Source organism: Siniperca chuatsi, linkage group LG4 (assembly GCF_020085105.1).
Source record: "Siniperca chuatsi isolate FFG_IHB_CAS linkage group LG4, ASM2008510v1, whole genome shotgun sequence".
In the NCBI taxonomy this organism is placed as follows: Eukaryota; Metazoa; Chordata; class Actinopteri; order Centrarchiformes; family Sinipercidae; genus Siniperca; species Siniperca chuatsi.
In genome coordinates this window covers 10295078-10319458 of record NC_058045.1, presented here as the reverse complement: position 1 = coordinate 10319458, position 24381 = coordinate 10295078, and the positions used below count along the sequence as shown (strand labels likewise).

Genomic DNA, 24381 nt, shown 5'->3' with positions numbered 1-24381 from the left:
ATCTCGTGTGAATTTGTTATAAGTAGTAAAAAATACAGTTAAAAAGTGTTCCCCTTACATTGGTGAGCAGGACCACCACAGCCTTTGTTGTGTGATTGATCGCTTCAAATATCATGTAGCTTTGTTTACCGGAGGAAAAGGATGTGGAGAGGAAGGGACAAAGTGCAGAACGAGGTCATCATATTTACAGTGCAACACTTACAAAAAACAACAACAGTTCATGCCTCTCAAACTGGCTCACCGAGGTTGTAATTTAAAATAAATGTCTACGTGTTTTGTGGCATAATTACTGAAACAGCCTGCTCGATAAAGCCACTGTCTTGCAGTGCAGGACAGTGCAACTTGCATGTGTTTAGAGTACCGTGGGCGGGGCGGAGCAACTCCTGCCAAATATCAATTGGTTGATTTAAATCTCAGCAGCCCTGTAACCCCGCCCTGGACTTCCGCTGGGTTTGCTCGATTTCAATTCACGTGTCGATGGTTTCTGCACTCCGCGTCATTGCTCGCTCTTGTCCCGAATCGCGGGTCCGCCCTTGCAGATAATCACAGACCACAAATCAAACAACTCTTCGCGAACGTCACTGAGCTTCGCGTTGGGATTGGCTAGTGAAGTTTTGAACAAGTTAAACGGTTTCAGCGGGGAGGATTGCAGTTACCGTCCAAGATCATTCGGGTTGTAAAGAGTTTACACATGAGCTGTAAAGGAAAGTGGGAACTCCTTCATTTTATCACATTTATTTTCATGTCAGTATGCGACTGATTTAGCTTTTAAAATTAGCAGAGCAACGAGCATCGAATCCTTTTTCAGAAACCCGGATATCAAAGGTAATGCTAATTATTTTGACGTGAAAAAAACAAACGAACAGCGTTAGCTAAATTAACGTTAGCCCTTTTAAGATATTGCAGAGCAGTTATAAATATAAACGTTATCGCCAACTCTGTTAAATTAGCTTATCGTGTCTCCCAGTAGTTAACTGCTACCACTGTCTTATTTGACTATCGTTGCATGCTCGTCGATCGCATTTGAGTGTTTAATGTTAGCTAGCGTTAAGCTAATGTGTTACCTTGGAAACGTTAGCTAATTCTGTTCACATTTTATAACGCTTGGGTTTCTGTTTGGCTAATGTACTCTGTTTTTATTGTAACACAATGTGTCATTGCTGCTGTAACATGAAAACAACTGACGTTGTTATTGTGGACCACATTGCTATTAAATAGCTACTGCACAGCCCGTAGAAATCCGTCCGCGAAAATATTGGACATTGCGCATGCATCGATTATACCTACCAAGACATGAAGAGTGCAAAATGGATCCGACAAAGCAAGACTAAATAAACAACATGACAATATTACATGTCACTGTGGTTTTTGTTACTTTGTTGTTTGTGATTATGAAAAGAGTATTAGTTAATCAAATCGTTAAGTTCTACACAGTCAAAATATTATAAAACTTCTTAAGGCAACATTTTACCCAGAATTGGCTGTGACTTGAAATTACATTTTGATTGTTTACTAAGGTTGTTTGTTTGTGTAAGTGGTGTTAAAGGATAGTTAACCTGGTAATCTGTTAACCTGAGATATAGGTGTGCCTTATACTTCTGGGCCCCTTTTTGTACATGAGGACTATTGACTAAACGGACACTGTGATATTACATTCAAATATTTACAGTGTAGCTTCAATGGTAGATACCGTTTTCATCTATGTAAAGCATCAATAATAAAAATGTTCTGGTGTCTATTTTTCTCTGTCAATAGTTACGGTTTTGTGCATGTGGTGCAGCCAGGGTTGTAGACACTGCCTGCTGTAATCAAAAGTTTTTGGCTAATTATTGATGCATTACAAAATGTCAGAGGCATTTGTTGACTATTTTTCCAGGTTGCTGTTCAGGGGGTTTAATACAAGTGGGTTCAAATAGTCATGCTAAAAGGAAGACTGTCAAAAACAGACAAAACCTAAACAACCAGTCTGGTCTTTGTGGCCTCTATGGTGATGCATCAATTTATCTTTACTTGCCATCTCAAGCATGTTCCAGCTTGTCCTAATTTAACAGTGTGATCTTTCCCTCAGGCCGTCAACATGAACTCCGTACTATCATCTGTACAATCCCTCATGCAAATGTTCGATGGCAAAGCACAAGAATTCATCAATGACATTGATAATGTCCACATGGTTTGGCTTGAGGAGATCCAACAAGAAGCCAACCGCATGTTCTCAAGGTAGGCTTGAAGTAATGTCTTAAAAACCAATCGAATACATTTGTAGGTCTTGTGTTCCTTCAACCAAGTTTCCATCTTCAGAAATTTGTTGTTCTTCTCTAGAATTGTCTTTGAAGTTTTACTAATGAAGCTGTTTCTTGTTATTTCAGAGATTTTAATGCTGAACCAGAATTAATGCCAAAAACACCATCACAGAAAAAGAATAGTCGCAGGAAGCGTGTGTCTTTGGGACGTCAGGAAGAAAATCAAGCCAGGCGAAGGTTTGTTGCCTTCATTACTGTTTAAGTGAAGGCTAAATTTTCTTAGCAAAAACCTGAGCAACATGTTGTGCCTTTGTAACTCTAAATAAATGTTCCTTTCCTGTCCAGATTTTCAAAGGGGAAGCGCAGTAACCTTCGTGGCTCCTCTGTCAAATCACTGAACTTCATTGCTGAAGAAGGGGCCATTCCCGAGGCTTCCACCTCTGAAGCCAACGCCACCACACAGCCTAAACGCACCACCCGTAAAAACAAACAAACAAAGTCTGAGGTGGCAGAGGATGTGAGCCAGTCACCTCATGGCAGCTGTAAAACTGAGGAGGTGGAGAACAAGAAGCCAGAGCTGGTAGAGGATAAAGAGGTGGACAAAAATAACGAGGTGGATGCAGAAGTCAAGCCGGACTACATATGTAGCACTGCCCAGTCTCTACCCACAATACCCTCACCTGAGGTTGTTGTCAGCATCTCTACAGCAGAGCGTCTGTCTGCTGAGCTTGCTAAAAAGCCAGAACCTTCTCCTGGTCGTACAGCTGCTAAGATTGCAATAGCTGGTGCAGCTCAAAGCTCACGGCGGAGCTCTGTACGGTGCTCCCTCAAACTACGTCACTCGCTGGCTGGTCTGCGGCACAGTATGACACAGGAGTCTCTTCGCCGCGCCTCACGCCGCTCCATGCTTAAGAGGAAGGCGACTCGCATGGGCAACTCCACATGTAGCAGCAATGTTGATGGTGAGAAATGAACCATATTTGGTCTATAATTACATTAAATGCAAAACATCACATTCTGCCACATTCTCGTTAATCTGTGTATTATATTTGGCTGTTTTTTTTTCTGATTGTAGGGGACTCTTGCATGAACTCTGCAGAGGAAGAGGATAGAGAGGCGTAAGTAATGACTAAAAATGTTTCTTTGCATGGATGAATATATTTATGTCTTAATGGAGAAGAAAAATCAGGTGTTCAGGATCTAGAAGATATGAGGATTAAGATATGTGGAACAGTGACTAGTAAATTCATAACTTACCCCTTAGCCACATGTGACAGGACATGATTTCAATGTTCTTCATTTATTTTAAAGTGTTTTGTAACCCATATTAATTTATTCACTGCTATAGCCTGTTAGAAGCTGTAACTGCGGCACCTGAAGAATCGGAGGAAACTCCAGAGGTATGAATATATGTCTTTGTCTGTTAAAAGTGCCAAACTGAAATAAAATGTATCCTTTGGTTATTGATCATCTTACATTATTTGTATCAAACAAATCTAGACCCAGATTAACCAGCATGTACACCTGTCTATTGGACGCATTACTCGATCTGTGGCTGCAAACTCTCCCAAACTGGCACCCCCATCATTGTATACCTCTGAGCAAAAAATGAGCACTCCCAACAAGAGAACAGGTATGGGAACTCTCCATTTTAGTAATTCTTGTTTAGATTAGATTAGTTAATAGTTCTTGTAATGTAAACACTTTTGTACCAAAATGCAACTTCTATGTGCTAAATACATTGTTTGTGTTTCAGTTGTCACTGAGAAGCAACTGACTTCCCAGTCAGGTCGGAGGTGAGTGCTGTGTGTGTGTGTGTGTGTGTGTGTGTGTTGCCCTAAATGATAGATGGGAGTTTAGTGCTCTTTTTGATGTCTGCAATGACATTAACTTGTTGACTGTTAAATAAATTTTGTGTGTTATTTCTGTGTCTCTAGGTCACGCCACAGCACCAAACGCAAAGCACCAGATACTGTAGAAAGTCCCACAAAGAGGTTCTCTCCTCCCAAGAAATCTCAAAGTGTAAGATGCAAAAATCTTAGAGTATTAATGTTGGGGATATGTGTGGGTTTTTTAAGAATGAATTTCAAATAGTAATGTCTTCTCCTTTATTAATACATAGGCAATCAGACCCAACATGAGATCTTTCCTTCACACTGTGCAGAAGAATCAGATGCTAATGATGACTCCAAATTCCCTCGGTCGGACTGGTGTTATCAAGTCCTTCATTAAATACACCACTCCTATGAAGGTTGATCCTAAGGTAAGTTATATACTTAACTTAACTCATTGTCTTGCATGGAAATACTCAACTGTAGAGCCTGACTGTGGTAAAGAAGAGCAGCGCTGCAATACTCACAAGCTAATGTGGACAAAACACAGTAGAGTACAGCAAAGAAAGGATCAGCTTTATTTAAGCCCATACGATTCATTAAAATGTGCCTGGATCGACCCTGATACCGATCCTTAGGATCGGCTCTCGACATCTCTACTGACTGACTAAACTCCACTGGCCCAGAACAGACATGTGGTATTGCAGTGAATTGAAAATAAATAGTATTGTATCTGCATAACTCTCATGGGAATTATTGCTTATCAGACATCTTATAATTTCAATTGTATGCATCCCTAAAACCAGAATCTTTTGTATCTTTTAGAACATTTGGGAACTTGAAAGCACAAATAAACAATGTCACAATTTGAATTGAAATTGTTATATTAAAAGAGAGTTATATTTTTAAAATATTGTGGGTCACATTTTTGAATATTTGGATGTTTTTTTCTCCCCTCCCCAGTTGAGCGTTGGTATAGTGGTAAGTGTAATGTTGAAGTACTGTATGTTGTGTGTGTGGGCATTTGGTGGTGTCTAATATCCCATTGTGCAACTTGATTGAATGTCTCCTTATTTACCACATTCCTTTTAGATATGCCTCTTTCCCACTTTTTTAAACATAAATGTTCAGGCATTCTATATAAGAGCTGAAATGAAGACTCAGACAGTTTGATGGCTGAAGATTTATAAAGATTTCTATTCAACTTGGGCTCTTGTGAGAAGACAGCAGCAACATTCCCAGATAAATCACTCAAAAACAAGTTAAACCAGATTCTGTGCTACACTTTTTATGTACAGGAGACAGACATGCATGTTAACGACCGAAACTTCATGACAATAATTGAGCCCTGCACTTGTGCAGGTCCATTGGTGAAAGGGGCTACAATTTCAACAACACCCCAACCTGCACTAGTTAGTTTGTGGTGTCTCTCATCCCACGGGTCACTAATGCTCATTCTTTGCAGTCTTTAATCTAACAATGTTTCAAACCACCTAAAATAGCTTAACCTCACAGTTTGTTGGCTTTGAAACATAAATTGATCAGAAGTAGAAAGTGAAGTAAAAATCCATCTCAACCAGAAGCCATGTAACTTTTTGGGTTGTTCATAAAACGGGGCACTGAGTGTCAGTGGATTAACATTTACTGGGTGAGGAGATCACACTGGAGCTAAAGTCATTGTCCCCTTTTTGGATTCTGGGTCATGTTTAATTTGTTCTTGTAATCAAATAGCATTCAGCTACTGTTGTTGATATTTGGACACTTGTCGTGATGGACTGGGTGATTGTCTCAGTTTCTCTGCTTTGTATCTGTTAGATAAACTATTGTTAGATACCGTAGACATGACAGTAGCCAAGTTTTAATGGGTGATGTAGCTTGTTTAAAGAAACTCTATCTTATGAGTATCACTTATCCTCGAGAGGTGTAGGCGTGAAAGCTGGCTTTAAGTTTATAGTTTTTTCTTTCTTATTTTAAATAACTTTTTGGCTTCCAGCAATGACTGACCTGTGATCATCAGTCTCCAAACTACTGTGTGGACAATTTCAACAGGCTAAGTGTAGTGACAAAGGACAGGATGATCTCTGTATTCAGCAGTGTGAGCACAAACTTATTTTAACTCTTTAAGACCATGGAAATAAAACAGTCTGTCAGGGTGGATTTTTGCTTCATCCATCTGCTCCAATGATACAGTGATCTGTTTCCACATGAATGCACTCCACCTGCTACTTTGGATGCTTTTGACGTTTGCCACCTATTGCAATGCATTAGAAATAGCTAGTTCCTGACAACATAACTTTTCTAAATTCTTGTTTCTTCCTTTTCTCAGACAAAAGAGCGTCACAAACTGGAAGCACTTAAAAAGAAGCAGGAGCAAGAGGAGGAAAGAATGAAGAAAATGGAGGAGGAGAAGAAAAAGAAAATGGATGAACTTAAAAGGTTTACACTCAACCTCTTTATACTTTCTGACTGGACAGTTTAGTAATTTATTTTTATTTATTTATTTTTTTACTTTTAAAATTTGTGTTACAGGAAGAGGGATGAGAGGCTAAGAAGAGTGTTTGAGGCCAAAGTAAAAGAGGAGCAAAGGGAGGAAGAAAAGAAAAAGAAGATTGAGCAAAAAATGGCTCAGATTGATGAGAAAAATGATAAGGTATGCAACAAATTTGGTGTCTCTGAATCTGTATGTTTACCTCAGATTGGAACAGATTGAACCCTTTTTTTCTCTCTCATCTTTAATATTGTGCCTCTTTATGCAGCGTCTGGCAGAGGAGAAGGCCAAGAAGAAGGTTGCCATTAAACGTCAAGATGAGCTGGAGCAGAAGAGGAAGTTGGAAGAAGAGGCTAAAAGGAAGAAGATTCAGCAAGCAGTGAGACAATTCTTTTTATTTATTTATTTATGTAGTCATTTCCGTTGCTGTAGCTGTGCTCAGTTTTGTGCACACTGGGTTTTTTTATCACGCATATCAATTATCTGCCACTGCAAAGAATTGTGCTGCTGATTAGACAATGTGTAGCATAGAGCAAAATGTTTCGCCCCACTATTAAATACAGGCATGCTGAGCCCTCTCCCATTCTTCCTGCACAATAACTCTGATAGGCCACATGTCTTCAAAATTGAGATTGCTTTTGCCATAAACTTAACAAGTACAATAGGATTTGTAGATTTATTTTTTTTATTTTAAAGTTTTTTTAGGACGTACCCCTACAAACTGATAAGTCATTTTTACTGTCATTTTTAGAGTTTTTAAAGCCCATATCTGGAATTTTTCCGACATACTGTATGTATGGGTGTTTGATAAACAGATTAAAAGAGGTTATGTCTCATGAATCCAAAGTACACATTTTTCATCCATGTCCTGTGATGGTAAGGGTTTTTTTTTTGTAACTTGATTTTCTGCTGTTACATATTGCAAGCTGGCTTATTTTTATGTTTGTGTGTTTTCTAAAACTTAAGGAGGAAGAGAAGCGGCAGCAGGAGTTACAGGCCAAGAAGAAGGTAGAGGAGGAGGAACAGCGAGCTCGTAAGATGGCTGAAGCTCGCCGAGAGCAGGAGAGGGAGAGAGAGCTGGAGAGAGAACGACTAGCTGCTGCTGAAAGGTCAGTAATAACTACTCTAAAAACTAAGTAGCCTAATTATCTTTTGATAATGGTAAAGGTATTAAACTTGAACTTGTATTAGAGAAGACTGTAAGAAAAAGGTTTGTGTATTTACTCCAGAGTTTGTTTTTCAGGGAGCGAGTGGAAAAAGAAAAAGCTCTCGCTTTGCAACGGGAACTGGAGAGAGCAGCGAGAGAGAAAGAGAGGCGAGAACTGGAGGAGAAAAGAAAGGCGCTTGAGGAAAAAAGAAGATTGGTAAGAAATTGAAATTTGGGTCCACACTTTAATGTGTCTGTACCGTGATTGTTTTAGTAGTCCAAAGGAAATTTGTTATTTGAATCCATTAAAACTGACAACTTGTTAAAAGACTGCATGTTGCAAAGCATCAAAACACAGATCACTCTTGCAGTCTACTTCTCCACTTTCCATATAGATGCTTAGTAATCTCAGATTTTGGGTTGATTATAACTTTCACTTTGTCAGGGAAATTTGAGCACACATGATGTGTTTATAGCAACAGTGAAATAATTCATGAAAGATATTGCCTCCTGCCTGATAAAACTGATCTTTTACTGTTGTCCAAAAGGCAACAGAGAAACCATAAGTAATTGAAGGTAGATCGTAAAGAGCTTAAAAAAGCAAAGAAAGTGTGTGTGTGTTGTTTTTTTTTTTAATTTTAAAAAATCAAGTATTTATTCAGGGTATCTGCAGGTCTGGAAAAGTCTTAAAGCATTGCATTCAGTTTCCTGAAAAAAGGCCTTAAAAGGTATTAAAAATGCTTAAATGTAAACTTCTTAAATATTTTCTCTGACATGCAGAAAATAGTTGGTTATAAAATGTTTTTGGATCTGGTTGTGGGCTGTTGGGTCACGTTACACACCTATAAACTAAAAGTGGGATTGCTGCAACAGTGAAGTTTGAGTCAGCACCATCAGACCTGTTACAAACACTGCCACTACTGCTGGTACATTAGCTAGGAAGCTCATCGTCTCAAAATGGGCAAGTGCCGAGTTTTATCAAAAAAAAAATTTTCATTGGTTAATCCTAACGTGGTATTAAAGTCTTAAATTTAATTTGGTGGAGAAACCCTGCCTAATGACCAGAGGTTTCATTGATTAATGAGACCGTTTCAGGAAATTTGTTTGTTGTGACTAAATTTCATTAGGAGCTCCATATAACTGTGTTACCATGTCCACATTTACCTCCATGAAACAACTCTGTGGATAAGTAGTCCACTCATATTTTAAAGTTAATGTATTAAGATTTTCAGCAGCTCTGGGTTTGTTATTTTGGTTGCTCAGCCGTCTGGTTGTTTACGTGCTTTTTGTTCCACTAGGAGGAGCAGCAGAGATTAGCTGCAGAAGAGAAAGCTGCGAAAGAGAGAGAAGCTGCTGCTAAAAAGGCTGCTGATACACAGGTAAACCAGCAGGGAGAATGACTTAGTTTAGGTACACCTGCGCAGTTGAACATCAGCAAAAGTTGACTTAAAGGTTAATTATTCTCAATTTAAAAATACACTTCTTTTAGCCATGCAGATAGTTAAGGTTTTGTTTATTTAGCTTTATTATTCACAGACTTTGCTGTTGAACACATTTTCAAATAGTCCCTATAAAAATGTTAGTGTTTTCTGTGGATTATCTAGTCATTTGGTTGAATAGACTCTTTAGAGTGCATAATACTGTAGCAGCCAACTGGTTGGAGCTAAATGTACCTCTCTTCTCCCCTCGGTAATGAAGACCGCTGCTGGCCTGAATGTGACTGTGGATATCGAGGTAAGAATCTAAACACTCTGAAAAACAGTTTTTACTTTTATCAGTCAGATAAACAAGGGGACATTTTGGAATAATACATATGAATAACTTACCTGATTCTTTAAAGGTCTCTGTGGGTTTTGTCTCTTCTGGTTTGTGGAGTTTTCTTGTAAACAAACAAAAGTTATGCTTAGTGTTACTCACCAAAACGCATTGTGTGTATCCTTGAGGTCTAACAAACGTGGTGTGTGAATTTCCTTCCTCCATAAAACATTTGCAACGCCAATTTACTAAAAGAAAAAATGTTTTGTAAGTATTTCAAATCCAGCATTTACAACCATGTTTACTAGCCTGCAGTCTTCTTCTCTGTCTTTGCCACCTTGATCACTGGAATAGTGTGCGTGCGTGTGCGTCTTCTTGCACGAAATAAACAAAAACGGGGACCCACTCATTGAAAAACAGCTCCATATGTCTACTAGTGGTCTAAAACTCCACAGGGAACCTTAAAGCAGTTGTGAAAGACTTGTTTACCACTGTTCTTCTTAATCTTTGCAGCGCTCTGTAATGAGCACGCCTGTAAGAAAAGATGGTGGCCTCAATGTGACCGTGGATATTGAGGTAAATTTTATTTTTTGGCACACGTATTTGATCAATTCCTATCTTAAAACATAATAGAAATAATTTCTCATCAGAGCAAAGCCTCACCATGGGTTTTATCCTCCTCTGCAGCAATCGCCACAATCATACTCTATCACTCCAAAGGGCGGCAACAAACCTTTGATTATGTCTAAAAGTGCAGAAGATTATGGGATGGACCAAAACAGTGACGACTCCACTGATGATGAGTCTGCCCCAAGGAAACCTATTCCATCCTGGGCAGAAGGTAAACATGATTTAGTATAGTATTTATGTATAAAAGATAAACAGGTTTATGTTAAAATGAGATGACAGTTTTATCAATGAACAGTCAATTTTAATATTGTGACTTCTTGAGTTAATCCCATAAACATAATTTTGACATGATTGTTTTTATCAGACTTATTTGGGGAATGCTCAGTGTGATTTCAGTCTCATGTTGTGTAGATTTAAATGAAAATATTGTATTTAATGTCCCCCCCATCCCAGGTCACAATCTGCAGCAGATAATTATGAAGCAGTACTTCAACCCTCCTGATTTAGACTCTTTCTTCGGAACAATTGAACCACCAAAACTGGAAAACATCTTTTACAAGAGCAAGCCTCGCTATTTTAAACGCACCAGCTCTGCTGTGTGGCACTCACCTCCAATTGGAAACAAGTAATGTCCGTACACTGATACCGCTATATACATTGCTGTACAAAGTTTCATTTTTGTTTTAAAGTCTGTTTCCAATAAAGTAACACGTTTTTTCTCAATGTTTTTTTTTTGTTTGTTTTTCCGATATTAAATTTGTTTAAGGTTTTAGGCATCAACGTTTTAGGAATATTGTTTCTAGTATGTAAAATATCATGAATTTAAGTGATACATAAGTGATGACATTGATGCTTCACGCTTGTATTTGTACTTGAAAATGGGTATGTATTATAATCCAGTGGGATGTGAATGTTTGAAAGTTTTTGCCCAAGTGATCAGTAAAAACTTTCATTTGTATAATATGTGTGTGTGCTGACCGTAAATGGTAGTAGAATCCCCTTGTTTGGGATTTAAGTGCATAAAAATGTTTGATTACACCAAAATATTGTGTAGGTTACAGCTTTTGATTGGATTTGATAATATGTGACGCCTAAGATAAATCTAATCAGTCCAAATAAGATCACCTGTGTGGATGTAGCATGGGTGTGCAGGGCCTTTTTAAATAAAATCTCTAACTCAGAAGTAATTTATTTCAGCCAACTTATGTTGATAAAAGTCCTTTTGATTAATGAAAAAACGTCAGCATCTTCAAATCCCGGTAGGCCTTTTTTCATGGCAGACATTTTGACTTGCAAGAAAACAAGTGCAACCAATAACATTAGTGATGGTTCAGTCCCATTGAGCTGTACCAGATCCCTGGAACTGTAACACCTGAATGGAATGTGGCCATTTATAATGTTATTTACGCCTGTGCTTTTCCTGCTGTAGCACGTCACACTGCTGCCACAAAAAGGGTCTGTGCTTTAAAATGATATTATGTCACCCAGCAGCCCATAGCAAAATGATGACATGTTTAATTTTGCCCTCACAATAAACGGAACGTTGTTGAAAGCCATTAATTGGTCATTTACCAGCATGGATGTGAAATCCTTTAAAGAGCTCAGAAAAATGGAAATTTATAACATGTACAAAACCATGACAACAGGGCAAACTTCATCTGCTGCGGAAGATCTGCAATGATCGAAAGCTCCACAACAGCTGCTAAATGGACCTTGTGGTGATTATGTCAGCTGTTTCCACGGTCAAGGATAAACTTTACATCTAAACATTTATGGTGAATTTGGTCAAAGTGGAACGAAAGCAAATTTATATTCATTCTTTTCAAACAACAGCACTTGTCGCTGACGAGCTATGTTATTATCATAATAATAAAAATAAATCCGGGTACATTTCAACAACCGGCAGAATCAGTGGCGACAGTTTCCACACTGAGCTGAAGTTCATTTCTTGTCATGACTTGTTTTTAAAGCGACCAGGTTAATTAATCCAAAATAATAATAATAATAATAATAAATAATCATTTTACAGTCCTATACAAAATAGTTACAAATTAGCCCCACCTCAACCAACTACAACAGTAAAATCCTGCTTTTACATTAATGCATCAGTAATTATCTATAATATATAATACCGTCACAGGGGACATTTCTGCATTGATACTTTTACTTTTGACACTTGAAGTACATTTTCCTGATTATACTTACATACTTTTACTTAAGTAACATTTTCAATGCAGGACTTTTAATAGATATTTTTTTTACAGTGTGGTATTATTACTTTTACTTAAGTGAAAGATTACTCCCTCCAGCGCTGCTTATAACGTTAACTGCTTTTTAAAAGTAATTTTCACCTGTCATTTAAAGTAACGTTACAATATCCGGTTTAATTCCAAGTAAGATTTTATACATTTCATTTTAATGCGCATGCGCGGTGTCAGCAAGCATATAAATTAACGTCAGCCAGTCTGCCAACATATGTCGTTGGAAATTTAACGTAGTAAATATCGGATTGCTACACAGCTAGTATAGTTACTTTTGTGAAAAGGCCGAGATCGAGAAACCAGGTACGTTTACATAAAAGCTTGATGCTAACTAGCTTGTAAATTGTCACCTGCCGTGATGTAGAGAGTCCGAGAAGAACTGATGGAGATCTGGTTACTGCCTAGCAACGTTAGCCTGGTAACGTAACTTGTTGTTAGCTAGCTAGTTAATTAGCTAGCTACCTGGTGTAATAAAATAACCTATTAGGCTCTATCAATTAAGTCAGTATTATCACCAGTCAACGCTACTTTCCATTTTAATTTTGTGTTTAGTGTTGGCCACCATGTTAGCAAGCTTTATTATTTATCAGCCAACTTTGACCTAACGTTAACGTTTCTTTATGCTACATTAAGCATGTAGCTAAACAGTCTTCTGTGTTAATCTGCGAACAGTCACAGTTCAGTGCCTCTTTGAGAAATTACTTGAAACCCAGTTACGCTATATCATTATGGCTTTGTAAAAGATGTAGTAAGCTGCAAATGGAAGACAGAAGTTAAGAGTGTTTATTTATCTTACCAGTGGCTCTGACCAATACCGTCTCCCTTAAAAACACACGTTGTATCAGTTTACAGCTTTTCAGTTGGTTATTGTGAGATGAAGGTCAGTTTCTGTGGATCAATATGAATGCAGTTATGCCCTTAAAGTGAAGATGCACCCAAATCAGGATAAGCCACAGACATGGGAGTAGGTTTGTACAGGGTGTTTGTTAGAAAGTACAAAGAAGTTGTTGCATGTAAACTAAATAGTTAAATGTAAATTATTTTGAAATTCCATTCACCTCCATTGTATCAAGTTCAAGGCAAAAATCTCAAGGACAGATATTCAAAACTTGGGCAAGTAAACCCAAAATGAGCTGCATGGATAACTAGAGTAAATAAGGGATAAAAATGTCTTTATTACTTATTTGTCTAGGTCTGTTATTAGTAGTTGTCTGTAAGGTCTTCTCTTGTTATACTTGCATTATTTGCCTATCCAATAATTTACTGCCTTACATTTGACCTGCAGAACAGTGTCACTCATTTATTCATTGTTACAATTTATACAGAAATGACTTCGGAAATCCGACAAAACTTCCACCAGGACTGCGAGGCTGCTATTAACAGACAGATAAACCTGGAGCTCTATGCCTCCTATGTTTATCTCTCTATGGTAAGAAATTATTTCAAGACAGCAATGCAATGTGCATCTTTCCTGCCAAATGCTCATAGCTCAGTACTATTTGTGTCTTTAAAGCTCAAAGACTCTTTTTATTGTTGTTGGTTTTTAGGCATACTATTTTGATAGGGATGATAAATCCCTACCGAACTTTGCAAAGTTCTTTCACGCGCAGTCCAAAGAGGAACGCGATCATGCAGAGAAGCTGATGAGTCTGCAGAACAAGCGGGGAGGCAGAATTTTTCTGCAGGACGTCCGGGTATGTACTAATACCTTGTCTATACAATTAACAATGTTACAGTTGTTTACAATGTCATTCTTTTGTTTTTTTTTTTGTTCTATTTCCGGTGGGGTAGATAACGGGACCAAGACCTGTTTTCTACGGAGCCCCCTAAAGGTCACGGCGAGAATTTTTTTGAGGACTACTTTTGCATTCCCTCGCAATACATTTTGCGTTCTCTCGCAACTTTTGCATTATCTTGCAATACTTTTCTTCTACCATTCCTTCAGAGCCATATGTCTATTTCCACTCAGCTGCTCCCAGTGCAACACAACAGTAAATCAGCTCATTGAACTTGACTTTGAACCGGGCATTAAGTATGCTGATATAGTACTACTGCTCAATAGACATGCATGGTTATGTAATTAGTGAAAGTAAAATTAAAAGAATTCTTAGATCAAGTGGTCTCTCCAGAAGAAAGCAGTACGGTAATCTGCAGGATGCTGTCGGTTTCATTCGTGGACGGTTACTGTATCTGTACTGTACTGGACCCCAGAGGGGTTTCACCGAGGAAAAGGAGACGTCTCCAGAGGCGGAATTACAGATGTACAGTTGAATCTACCTCATAAAGCTAATGTGCTGTATTTGTATGAGTCAAAAAAACAACAAACAAGAAGGCGACTGAAATGCTGCAAACAGAGTCTGTGGTTCTGTCACAGAAAGAGCAGACAGCATTGAACCACTTGCAGAGATACATCAGCAATGCAGACCAACGCAAGTTAGAAAGCTTTTTGCGTTTTAACACAGGGTTCTCTGTTCTTTGCACAAAACAAATTAATGTTACCTTCAATGCTGAAACAGGTTTTGGTAGAAGGCCTGTTGCTATAAGTGTGGAGCATATTTGATGTTCCTTATACATACAGCTCCTACCTAGACGTTTGATAATGTTCTATCTGATAACTTCTTTGCAATGGACATCAAATAAGGTGAGGTTTCCATAAACAATGCTTAATGCATTAACTTGAGAATCTCCACACTGCCTTCCATTACAAATAGACCTACAGCTCAGAAGGTATTGCAAGAGAACGCAAAACATATTGCCAGGGAGTGTAAAAGTATTCCTCAAAAAAATTCTCGCCGTGACCTTTTCTATGTAGATTCACAAAGTAAATCTTCTTCCATAAAGGCCTTTTGGTACTTGCAAGTATCAATTTATGATGCAATTATTAATTCATCTGTTGTTTATTTTTATTGATTCAGCCATTGGTTATTTTTGTAAAATCAGTATAACGTCAGTATTGAATTGTCGTGAATTATTTATGTCTATCTCAGAAACCTGATAGAGATGAGTGGGGGAGCGGCCTCGAGGCTTTGGAGTGTTCCTTGCAGCTGGAGAAAAGTGTAAACCAATCCCTGCTGGACCTGCAGAAAATGGCGACTGAGCACAACGATCCTCATGTAAGCAGCAGACTGAGGGCCAGTGTGCACATCATCCTGCTCTGTCACGGCTGCCGGAGACGATCCGCTGTTGTTCTAGCCGGTGCTACAATGTCTGTCTTTTATTAGCATTTAACTTGAAATTAATTTTTAATGAAGCATTTCAGTTGTTTCTGACTTTGTCTACACACATACACAGCAAAACTATTTTTAGTGTTAGTGAGCGAGAGAGCCGGCCCTCCCTTCTGTCTCCTCCTGCTCTGTGATCACTGTGTTTTAATGCAGCCGAATTCACAATATATTCTCATTAACTTTTTTTTTTTTGAGTATGAAACTTGATCTCAGCTCATAAATACTATGTTGACCAGCAGGCATTACAAAGCTGCTGAGCTGCAGATAAAAAATAATTCTAATATGATATCGTCAGACAAAATAAACAAAAACACAGGTTCATGACAGCAGCTGTGCTGTGAGATGTATTGACATGTAAAATGAGAAAGTTTGAAGCAACAAAAGGTTGTCATATTCAAGTACAGCTAAGAAGCATCTTGTCACCACATCTAAATGTAACATGTATTTATGCTTGTAAAACACGAGAACAACTCTAAACTATATTATAAATGAACTCTGCTTCTGAAACGTTTCCAGTAGACATTGAAATGGTGACGGAGCCGGAGTGCAGCAGGATGCTGTGTACGTTCGGCATAAGAGAACATACAGTTTCTGCCATTTGGAGGATCTGACGGTCTAATGAGAATAACATTCTGTCCTTTTTATCCACAGATGTGTGACTTCATAGAAACACATTTCCTGGATGAGCAGGTAAAATCTATCAAACAGCTCGCTGACTGGATATCCAACCTGCGCCGCATGGGAGCCCCTCAGAGTGGCATGGCTGAGTACCTCTTTGACAAGCACACCATGGCTGACGAGGGCAGTTAAACTACGCTGTGACGCTGATAATTATCCTGGTCACCGCTGCCTTCCAGCCTGCCCCCTGTCCCTGATGTACTGAAATATAATACAGATAACGCTGCTTCATTTATGTTTGCTAGTTGTCAATCAACTGCAGTTTGCAAAATGCATATAGTTCTAGTGTAGACTTCACTTCACTTTACATTCCAGATTACAACCGATCTGAGAGATGTTTTGTAGAAATAAAGACTGAGGGAACCTCTAATTCAAGCCATTTATGTGTTCATATTTCCTGATATTTTACTGATCATTTCAGTGCTTTTCAATGTCTCAGTAGAAATTAGAAATACATTTTATTCTTTCATTCTATTTCATTCTTTGAGCAATATGTGTATGGAGGCTGGATTGTGCCACTGGAATATTTAAAATGGTAAATGGACTCTACTTGTATAGCGCCTTTCTAGTCTTCTGACCACTCAAAGCGCTTTACATGCCATTCACCCCATTCGTACACTGATGGCTGATGCCAGCTGCTCATCAGTACAAAGAAACTAATTCATTCACACACTCACACCAAAGGCACAGCCTTGGGAGCAGTTTGGGGTTCAGTATCTTGCTCAAGGGCTCCTCGACATGTGGGCCGGTGGAAGCTGGGATCGAACCCGCTAATCATCTGATTAGAGGACAATCCGCTCTACCTCTAAGCCACAGCTTTTATGTAAAAATGACTGACATGGACGTTTATAATTCAGTTTGTAATATCTTTATACTCTATATTGGGATATTTATTTTAAAAATGCATTTGCAAAATGTTTTCCTTTATTCCTTTTACTATGAGTCTTATGATATTGCATTCCACATCTTTCACATACGATCCACATTTGTCTCCTGATTAAGCATCTTTCTTTTTTCCAGACTTGAATTTAATGATACCTCATTCTGATACTCTCATGACCTTTTTGTTCACTATATTGTTCCTGCAAAGATTGTGTTATTGAGGATATTTAAAGGGACGGGAGTCCTCAGACCTAGCCATCATTTTAGTACCTTTCCACACAGCTGCTGCTAATTCTCTGCATTGAACTTCTTTTAGTTTTGCGTGTCTTGAAGGAGAAACCTCTTTGAATTAATTTGTACATGAAATGAAACTTTAATGAGTAAACCAAGTGACAAATGAACACTAGTAAATAGATTAATCCACCATGTAATGACTATCTAATTAAGTGGAATTAATTTGTGCATTTAATTATAATTTAACTACTTTCTACAAATATTTTTTGTCAGTTTTATTTAATTTCAAGTTGGTGAATCTCTTATTCTATATATTATATAAGAACTACTATATATTAACTACTCTGGTTAAAATTACAATGACACATTAACCCACCATATTTTTACTGGGTGTTTTTAAATGCATCAGCTTTGAGTTGCATCCCTCATGTATTTATGGCTTAAACTGCATAAGGTGACTGTGTAAGCTGACTGTTCAGTAACTCACTTTACATAAAATGTAATGTGAGCTGAACACACTGATGTGGATAAGCAGGTGAAATCCATAAAAATGTTTTTTAGGGGATTAGATCGCTTCTCTGCAGTTGCTTTATGAATGATTTATGAATATTTGTAGTCGTGAATTTAAGTTGTACATACAGTTTCCTTGTATAATAAAATAAAATAGTAATAAACAAATGATTTCAGGTTTGAATTTTTATTGAAAAAACAAAATGGCAAAAGAAACAACATGATCCTTTTTAATTAAAGAGTACACTGATGAAACAATGCTAAGAAGACTAGTTTGTTTTAGAATATACACATTTTGGCTTATTTTCGCTGAGTTTCAGAGGAAACTGGAAAGTATTTCTATTTTTCCTTCACGTGTTGATGGTTAAATCTCATCAGGTGCTTTTTGCATTACAAGTAGGTTAATTGTTCTATAAGAGCTTATCAGGAAGTGGAGATTAACTCAGTGTTTGCCACAAATACTTTTCAGTTGTGTGTAGGGCTCCAGATGACTGTAATGCACTTCACCTCTTTGTGTGAAATATTTTGAATGCCACATGTGATACAAAAACAGTCCGTCACACCTTCTTGTCTCAGTCCTGCTCCCTCCCTCCTGCCGCTTTGTTCACCCCACCGTCCACCAAAACTCCCAGCAGGTCCCCTTCGGCCAATGAGATGCCTGAATCATTGGGGGAGTTTTGCTGATTGGTTTCTTGCTGTGGTGACGCTGAAGTGGAAACTGTGTTCATGTTATTGCTCAGCCCGCCGTTGGTGCCCCCGTTGCTTGCCCTCATGTTGGTGCTGAAGTTCCCATGGTTACCAAAATTACTGTGACTTGTACCGTTGCAGAGACTTCCCGTTGTGGCAGCGCCGTTGGTGCTTGTTGCATTAATGCTGCTAGAGCTGCTGCTGGGATTACTGGGATTTGCTGCCGCTGTGCGAGAGGGAGGAGTGAATGAGAACACCCTTTCACTTCCTCCGCTTCCTGCCGCCCGAGCACTTGGGGGTCCGGGCTGGCTGTCAGCTGAAGGAAGGGGGTCCAGAGTAAGGCGGGGAGGTGGAGGGCGGCGAGACAGAAGGCCGTGTCCAGGTCTGAGTTTAGATATTGGGCAGAGTTCAGGTGGAGGGTCTGGGAAAGAGAAGGTAGGGGCAATCGGCACCTCGCCATCCTCACTCAGCCAGGGGAAAGCGGAGGATGGCGGTGGGGGGATGTGGTTGGGGGTGTCGGGAGGCAGCAACTGTGAGCCCACCATCGGAGGAGCGAGGGAGCTGCAGCTGCGGTCCCACTCGTTCTGAGTCCGCCGGGCAGGTCGAGGGCGGGGCACGGCAGGGGGCACGCAGTGGATGGGTGTTTGTGGACAGCTGTAGAAACCTGGTCTCTCATACAAGGGCATGGTGGAGAAGGCATAGTCTGGATCTTGCTCTTGGTTCAAAGGCTGGCGGGCTTGACTCGGAGTTGATGGTGCCTCTGGGTGCAGGTAAAGAGGGAAGCGGCTCAGTGGAGCTCCAGGGCGGCGGCGCAGCAGAGAGACCCGGGAGGAGCGAGGAAAGTTAGGGGAGTGGACACCGAGAAGACGACCCAGCCCTCCAATCAGCGGGGTGGAGTAGTTGGCTTCCTCATGTTCTTTGATTTGCTCCAGGTTGGACTGAAACTCCATCTCCTCCTTAGGAACACTAGTTTAGATTAAATAGATGGTTATGTGATGGTTAGCTAGAGTATTTAGGAGTATCTGCCAGAAAATAAAAACATTACTGAACCTGATATCCAGGGCTGAGCCCATGAAGGAGGGTTTGCGGTGTTCAGCACTGGCAGCAGTGTAGGGAGGCTGAGGTTCAGACTCATTCCAGTACATATCCCTCTCAACCAGCGGAAGGTTGTCGTACATCTCATCCACAGACAACAAGGACACCTGGGAGACAACAGAAACCACAGCAAGTAGAACACCACAGCCTCTGTCTACCGTCCATGAAAAAGTGGAAAATACTTTGGTTTGAATCCAAACCTGTAAATTGCGATCAACGAGCCAGTTGGTCTCAAAGTCATCGTCATCTTCACCAAAAGGATTTATGAGTTGCTCAGCCACCTGAGACCGTGAACAGAAAAGACCGCTCAGAAATGGACAAATGAATAAAACACTGAAGCAGCATCAGTGTGACACGATCATAAGGGGAATCTTCTGTTCCTCACCTTCAGCCAACCAACATAAAAGAAAAACTGCAACAGGGTGAAAACAGGCAGGTAGAAGTCCAGATCGTGACCAGGATAACCCTGAGCTGGATCCAAGAACTGACGACCAATCAGACAAGCCAGGAAGAAGCTGTAGACCGCCACTGTCACCACCTAGTTAAAAGAGATTAGTCAAGTCTGGAAGTGTTTCACAACTACCTCTGAGAAAAAAAAGCTTTATTTTTCTGCTGATTTCGACGTGTTTTTCTAGGTCAGATTGCTAATTTTGATCAAACTGAGTTAATCATTTCAGGTACATGATGATTATTGTAACACACAAAATCACATTATTTATAGCCTACCAGCAGCCTAATATTAGATCACTGTCATTAGCAGTGTTATTTCTTTTTTGACACCTAATCATTGCACATTTATCACTAAATAAAGACGATTCAGTCTATTTGTTCTACTGCCAATGCATCTACTATATTTCAGTTACAGCACAGTATATCAACAAAACCTGAGTATAGACAAGAGGCAGGCTGATCCAGTCATAACCGTACAGCTTCATACACTTTGCCCGTAAACTATTCAACTCCTGAACAGAGGAAAAAAAAACAGGACAGGCAAAACCCATTTTAAAAAAACGTTTCAGAGCTAAAATTTGCCACGAAGTGAAGATATTTTGGCCCGCAGACAGATACACATGAAGACCTACAGTGAGAATGGCTGTGAGTGCCACGTCGTTGTTGATGCGACCCTCAGTCCGAGCCCTCAGAGCCAGGCTGACGAACCACATGCAGGGCACCCAGAACTTGTTGTGAGGAGAGGGCAAGTCCTCCAGGTGCCTCAGCTCCTCTGACGTCATCAAACCTGAGAGGCACAAACACAGGAAATGAGAGAATGAGAAAAGCATTTAAGATGTTTGTTGAGTCTGAACCTGACTTTTGGTGGTTTCATCGCCACGTCGTACCTGCCTGCACCAGATGCTCCACGGTGGGAAACCTCTTATAGACGGCTGTGCTGACAGAGCGGTAGATGAGCACACCAGAGAGGTTGGCGTATCGCATCAGAGTTCGTCGGGTCAGCCTGGAGGCCTCGTCAGCTCCACGAACATGACCCCCCACTAAAGCTGCCAAGCGGTCTGGCCAGGGGACATTCTCAAACTGGCCCCACCAACGGGACACGACCAAGGTGACATAGAAACCTGGCAAACAAGAATTAAATGCCAACCTCCTGTGATGGTTTTAGGAACGCGGTCTTAGATTGAGATTTATGCACATCTATTGCCCATGTTTGGATTTGAAAGTAGTAAAACAATCAGCCTCAGCTCACCCAGCACAAACGACACAGGGATGAGTTCTGCATAACGGTCACAGTATATTGACAGCTTCTCAAACAGCCTCTTCTGGTCATCATTTAACACAAACCTGGTGTAGGAAACATGTATTGAGTTCATTACAACTAAAACACAGGGAGGTGACCTGTGACACTTACAGCACACTTTCTGGTCTAACATAACTTTTGCTTTAGAAGATATGGCAGCATATTTGCTCAGTTTCTTGTTATAACATGAAAAGTTTCTTGTCTTGACAAGATCCTTTTCGCGTTATTACAAGATATTTCTCATGTTATTAAGACATGTTTTCTCGTTATTACAACGCACTAAATTATTCAGTTTTTAATTGAAACTTTTCTCATATAACATCTAATTTTATCTTGTTATATCCTAAAACATTCCTGTTATTACACAAAATCAACATATATCTTTAAAACAAGAAACATTTATTGCCATAACAACATACCAAGTTATCTCATTAAAACAAGAAAACCTTTCCTGTTATAACATAAGTTGGTATGTTGTTGACAAGAAACTCCCATGTTGTGAAAAGGAGGAAAAGGTCCAGTCTTGTTCAAACGGAATAATTTGGTGTGTTGTCATAACGAGAAAAGGATCTTGTTGAAATGAAAACCCCTAAATAAATACGGAACTGTGTACTAACCACCATTTGAGAATTCTTGTCCAGTAAGAATCCACTTTAAGTACATTTTACTTTATTGTCCTGATACTATACAGTTATCTTTATTGGTAAATCTTTTAGGGACAAAAATGAAAGTTTAATTATACAATCCCTAAACTATGGACCCCCTGAAAGCCCATCAAAGACTTCCAGTGGTCCTCAGATTCCTGCTTTAAAACGTCTGATGTTTGTTGAGCGAATAAATACTGTTAAATAATGTTACTATTAAAGCTGATAAATCAGTCCTGGCCTAATATCAGACGATATTGGCTTATCAGAGATATATCGGTAAGTAATAATAAGTAACATGAAATTGCAATACAACAATGCTTGAAATAATTTAGAAACTGTGTCTCTACTCTATCACATTGTTCGTCCACAAGAGAACACTGACAAGTTTATTTTTCAACAGTTTTTTTTTAAAACGTCCTGCTCAGTATACATCTTGGTCACAATTCTTCAATAACTAAATTTAAGTGATCCTTAACAAAAATGTTTAGGTAAAAAATTTGAAAGGTATATCGTTTTTTAATCTGAAATATCTGTATCAGCCTCAAAAATCCAGTATGGGTGAGGCTGTAGTCACTCTATCTGCAGACTGGAGGACGTGAAAGATTACTAATACAGTTCACAGCGTTTTCTCTAAGAGAGTACCTATAAACAATACTGAAGAAGTAGTATAGAAGGGTGAAGATGATGAGCTCTCTGTAGAGCAGTTTATAGATGCTGCCCTTCCATCGCAGAAGCAGGTGAAAGAAGGTCCCCAGACCTGCATCAGCAACCCTACGAGAGTACGTTACTGTCATTGCTGCTGCTCGCTGGCCGACTTGCTGGCTGACTGTGTCGTGACATGAAGGGAACCAGTGTGATGTTGTTCTCTGTGCTTCGTCTGAGCTCAACGTCAGCTACCAACCTGGATCTCATAAGGCCAATTTGGTCACATATCTAAAATGATAAAGTTAAACAAAACAGGATTAGTTATTTCATACACTGAATGTTCTCTACTTACTCTACAATCCATATGTTTGGATTTATACACCCCTACTGTGTTGAGATACAGAGTAGAGTTTTCATAATCCTATACTAAATCAGCTGAAACTGATTGAACTGATTGAAACATTTTCTACACACTTAAATAATCAGTTAAAATAATAACTTTCCTCATTTTGCAGATCTAAAATACACCACTACACCTGAAGAGATGTCTGCAGGGCTACAGCAGGCAAATACAATATGTGAGGATCCCAAAAGGTTAGGTTTACTGACTCAAACACAAGGCTGTGAAGTTGTGGTTACTTACCACGCAATATGAAAACGTCTTGCCATCATAATAGAGAGGCAAAACACACACACATTTTTTTGGTAAAGTCATAAATTATGGAAAAATGTGCATGTTACAATTAAAGACATCCTGGGATATGCAATACCTAAGAAGTCCAAAGTTATGTACCTTGGAAATATAAATGATTGTGTCATTGATAATGATAGATACTTAACCAAGATATTATTGATCACACGCAATAACAAGAAATTGGTACCAGACTGACCCCTCTACTATAGAACAATGGCTGGAAATTATAAGAGAGATTTATACTATGGAAAAAATGCTTGAGTGAGAGAAAATGTTTTTGTTAGTAAATGGAGGATTTATGACAAATGCTCATGGACTAACTGATATATAAATTTCAAGATACTGGATTTGTATATGCCCTTCTTCAGTAATGTCTATTTTGTTTTTGTTTTTCATCTATTTTGTTAGTTTTTGTTTTCTTTTTCAACCTTTCTGGTTGTAAAAAGTCATAAGTTAACATACACAATACTTTTGGCTGTATGCACAAACAAAAACTGAATAAATATTAAAGTTTCAAACAAAAAAAAGACAATGTCTGGCCATCGTACTCACTGTGGCTCGAGATGTGTGGCGGCAGCGTCCGTGGAGAATGTTGGAGAAAGGGAAGCAGGAAAGAAAAAGAGAGCAAAGGGACTCCTACACCTCCGGTCACTTGATGTGCTAATCTGTTTCAGCAACAAAGCTGCATTGTGAGGCCGGGTCCTGTAATCTGAAGCACCCAACTGCCATAAATAGGTTGGTTAAAGGCATGAGCACTGAGTAGTTGTGCTCAGATTTAGGAAATATGACTCTATGAAACTAATTTCAGCAATTTTCCCAAACATTTTCTTCAAAGTTTTCTCTTTTGCCTTCTGATGAATCACAAACACACACATTTGAACATATTCTCATGTCTTGATTTCAGTAAACTTCTAGAGGGAAAATTGATTATTTTCCATTTGAAGCCTTATGCAGTATTTGATCCGGTCCCCCCCCCCCGCGC

General features: G+C 39.2%; 3 protein-coding genes across 6 annotated transcripts; 2 read left to right on the top strand and 1 right to left on the bottom strand.

The window, feature by feature from the left end:
* The first annotated feature begins 608 nt into the window (after window positions 1-608).
* On the top strand, window positions 609-11055 carry LOC122875419 (inner centromere protein). Of its 2 annotated transcripts, XM_044194495.1 has the most exons (21): window positions 609-825; window positions 2069-2217; window positions 2367-2477; window positions 2586-3202; window positions 3316-3358; window positions 3589-3640; window positions 3741-3873; window positions 3997-4036; window positions 4178-4262; window positions 4363-4503; window positions 5036-5053; window positions 6399-6508; window positions 6602-6722; window positions 6829-6939; window positions 7527-7669; window positions 7804-7924; window positions 9006-9086; window positions 9406-9441; window positions 9976-10038; window positions 10150-10303; window positions 10546-11055. In XM_044194495.1, exons 2-21 carry the CDS (start codon window positions 2078-2080, stop codon window positions 10719-10721), a joined length of 2496 nt encoding a protein of 831 aa, XP_044050430.1. In that variant the 5' UTR covers window positions 609-825; window positions 2069-2077; the 3' UTR covers window positions 10722-11055. The 2 variants fall into 2 exon arrangements, with proteins under 2 accessions (XP_044050430.1, XP_044050431.1); XM_044194496.1 differs by lacking the exon at window positions 5036-5053 and having other exon boundaries at window positions 611-825.
* Window positions 11056-12498: 1443 nt separating this feature from the next.
* fth1b (ferritin, heavy polypeptide 1b) lies at window positions 12499-18052 on the top strand. Of its 2 annotated transcripts, none has more exons than XM_044194482.1 (5): window positions 12499-12656; window positions 13679-13782; window positions 13901-14047; window positions 15341-15466; window positions 16229-18052. In XM_044194482.1, the coding sequence occupies exons 2-5, from the start codon at window positions 13681-13683 to the stop codon at window positions 16385-16387; spliced, it is 534 nt and encodes a 177-aa protein (XP_044050417.1). In that variant the 5' UTR covers window positions 12499-12656; window positions 13679-13680; the 3' UTR covers window positions 16388-18052. The 2 variants fall into 2 exon arrangements, with proteins under 2 accessions (XP_044050417.1, XP_044050419.1); XM_044194484.1 differs by having other exon boundaries at window positions 12531-12771.
* best1 (bestrophin 1) lies at window positions 17601-24313 on the bottom strand. Of its 2 annotated transcripts, XM_044194427.1 has the most exons (10): window positions 23952-24313; window positions 22703-22993; window positions 21363-21457; window positions 21001-21234; window positions 20746-20900; window positions 20548-20625; window positions 20049-20201; window positions 19864-19944; window positions 19619-19770; window positions 17601-19534 (listed from the first exon to the last, which is right to left on the bottom strand). In XM_044194427.1, the coding sequence occupies exons 2-10, from the start codon at window positions 22852-22854 to the stop codon at window positions 18454-18456; spliced, it is 2181 nt and encodes a 726-aa protein (XP_044050362.1). In that variant the 5' UTR covers window positions 22855-22993; window positions 23952-24313; the 3' UTR covers window positions 17601-18453. The 2 variants fall into 2 exon arrangements, with proteins under 2 accessions (XP_044050362.1, XP_044050363.1); XM_044194428.1 differs by lacking the exon at window positions 20548-20625.
* Between the last annotated feature and the right edge of the window lie 68 nt (window positions 24314-24381).

Excerpts from the sequence above, each read along its gene's own strand:
- fth1b (XM_044194482.1), top strand. The coding sequence starts at position 13,681 with ATGACTTCGGAAATCCGACAAAACTTCCACCAGGACTGCGAGGCTGCT. Across the intron at positions 14,048-15,340 it reads TTTTTCTGCAGGACGTCCGG|AAACCTGATAGAGATGAGTG; the intron begins GTATGTACTAAT and ends TGTCTATCTCAG. Across the intron at positions 15,467-16,228 it reads CTGAGCACAACGATCCTCAT|ATGTGTGACTTCATAGAAAC; the intron begins GTAAGCAGCAGA and ends TTTTATCCACAG.
- best1 (XM_044194427.1), bottom strand. The coding sequence starts at position 22,854 with ATGACAGTAACGTACTCTCGTAGGGTTGCTGATGCAGGTCTGGGGACC. Across the intron at positions 21,235-21,362 it reads CCCTGTGTCGTTTGTGCTGG|GTTTCTATGTCACCTTGGTC; the intron begins GTGAGCTGAGGC and ends CTTGTTTGCCAG. Across the intron at positions 19,771-19,863 it reads TCGTTGATCGCAATTTACAG|GTGTCCTTGTTGTCTGTGGA; the intron begins GTTTGGATTCAA and ends GTTGTCTCCCAG.
- LOC122875419 (XM_044194495.1), top strand. The coding sequence starts at position 2,078 with ATGAACTCCGTACTATCATCTGTACAATCCCTCATGCAAATGTTCGAT. Across the intron at positions 3,203-3,315 it reads ATGTAGCAGCAATGTTGATG|GGGACTCTTGCATGAACTCT; the intron begins GTGAGAAATGAA and ends TTCTGATTGTAG. Across the intron at positions 6,509-6,601 it reads AAAATGGATGAACTTAAAAG|GAAGAGGGATGAGAGGCTAA; the intron begins GTTTACACTCAA and ends TTTGTGTTACAG.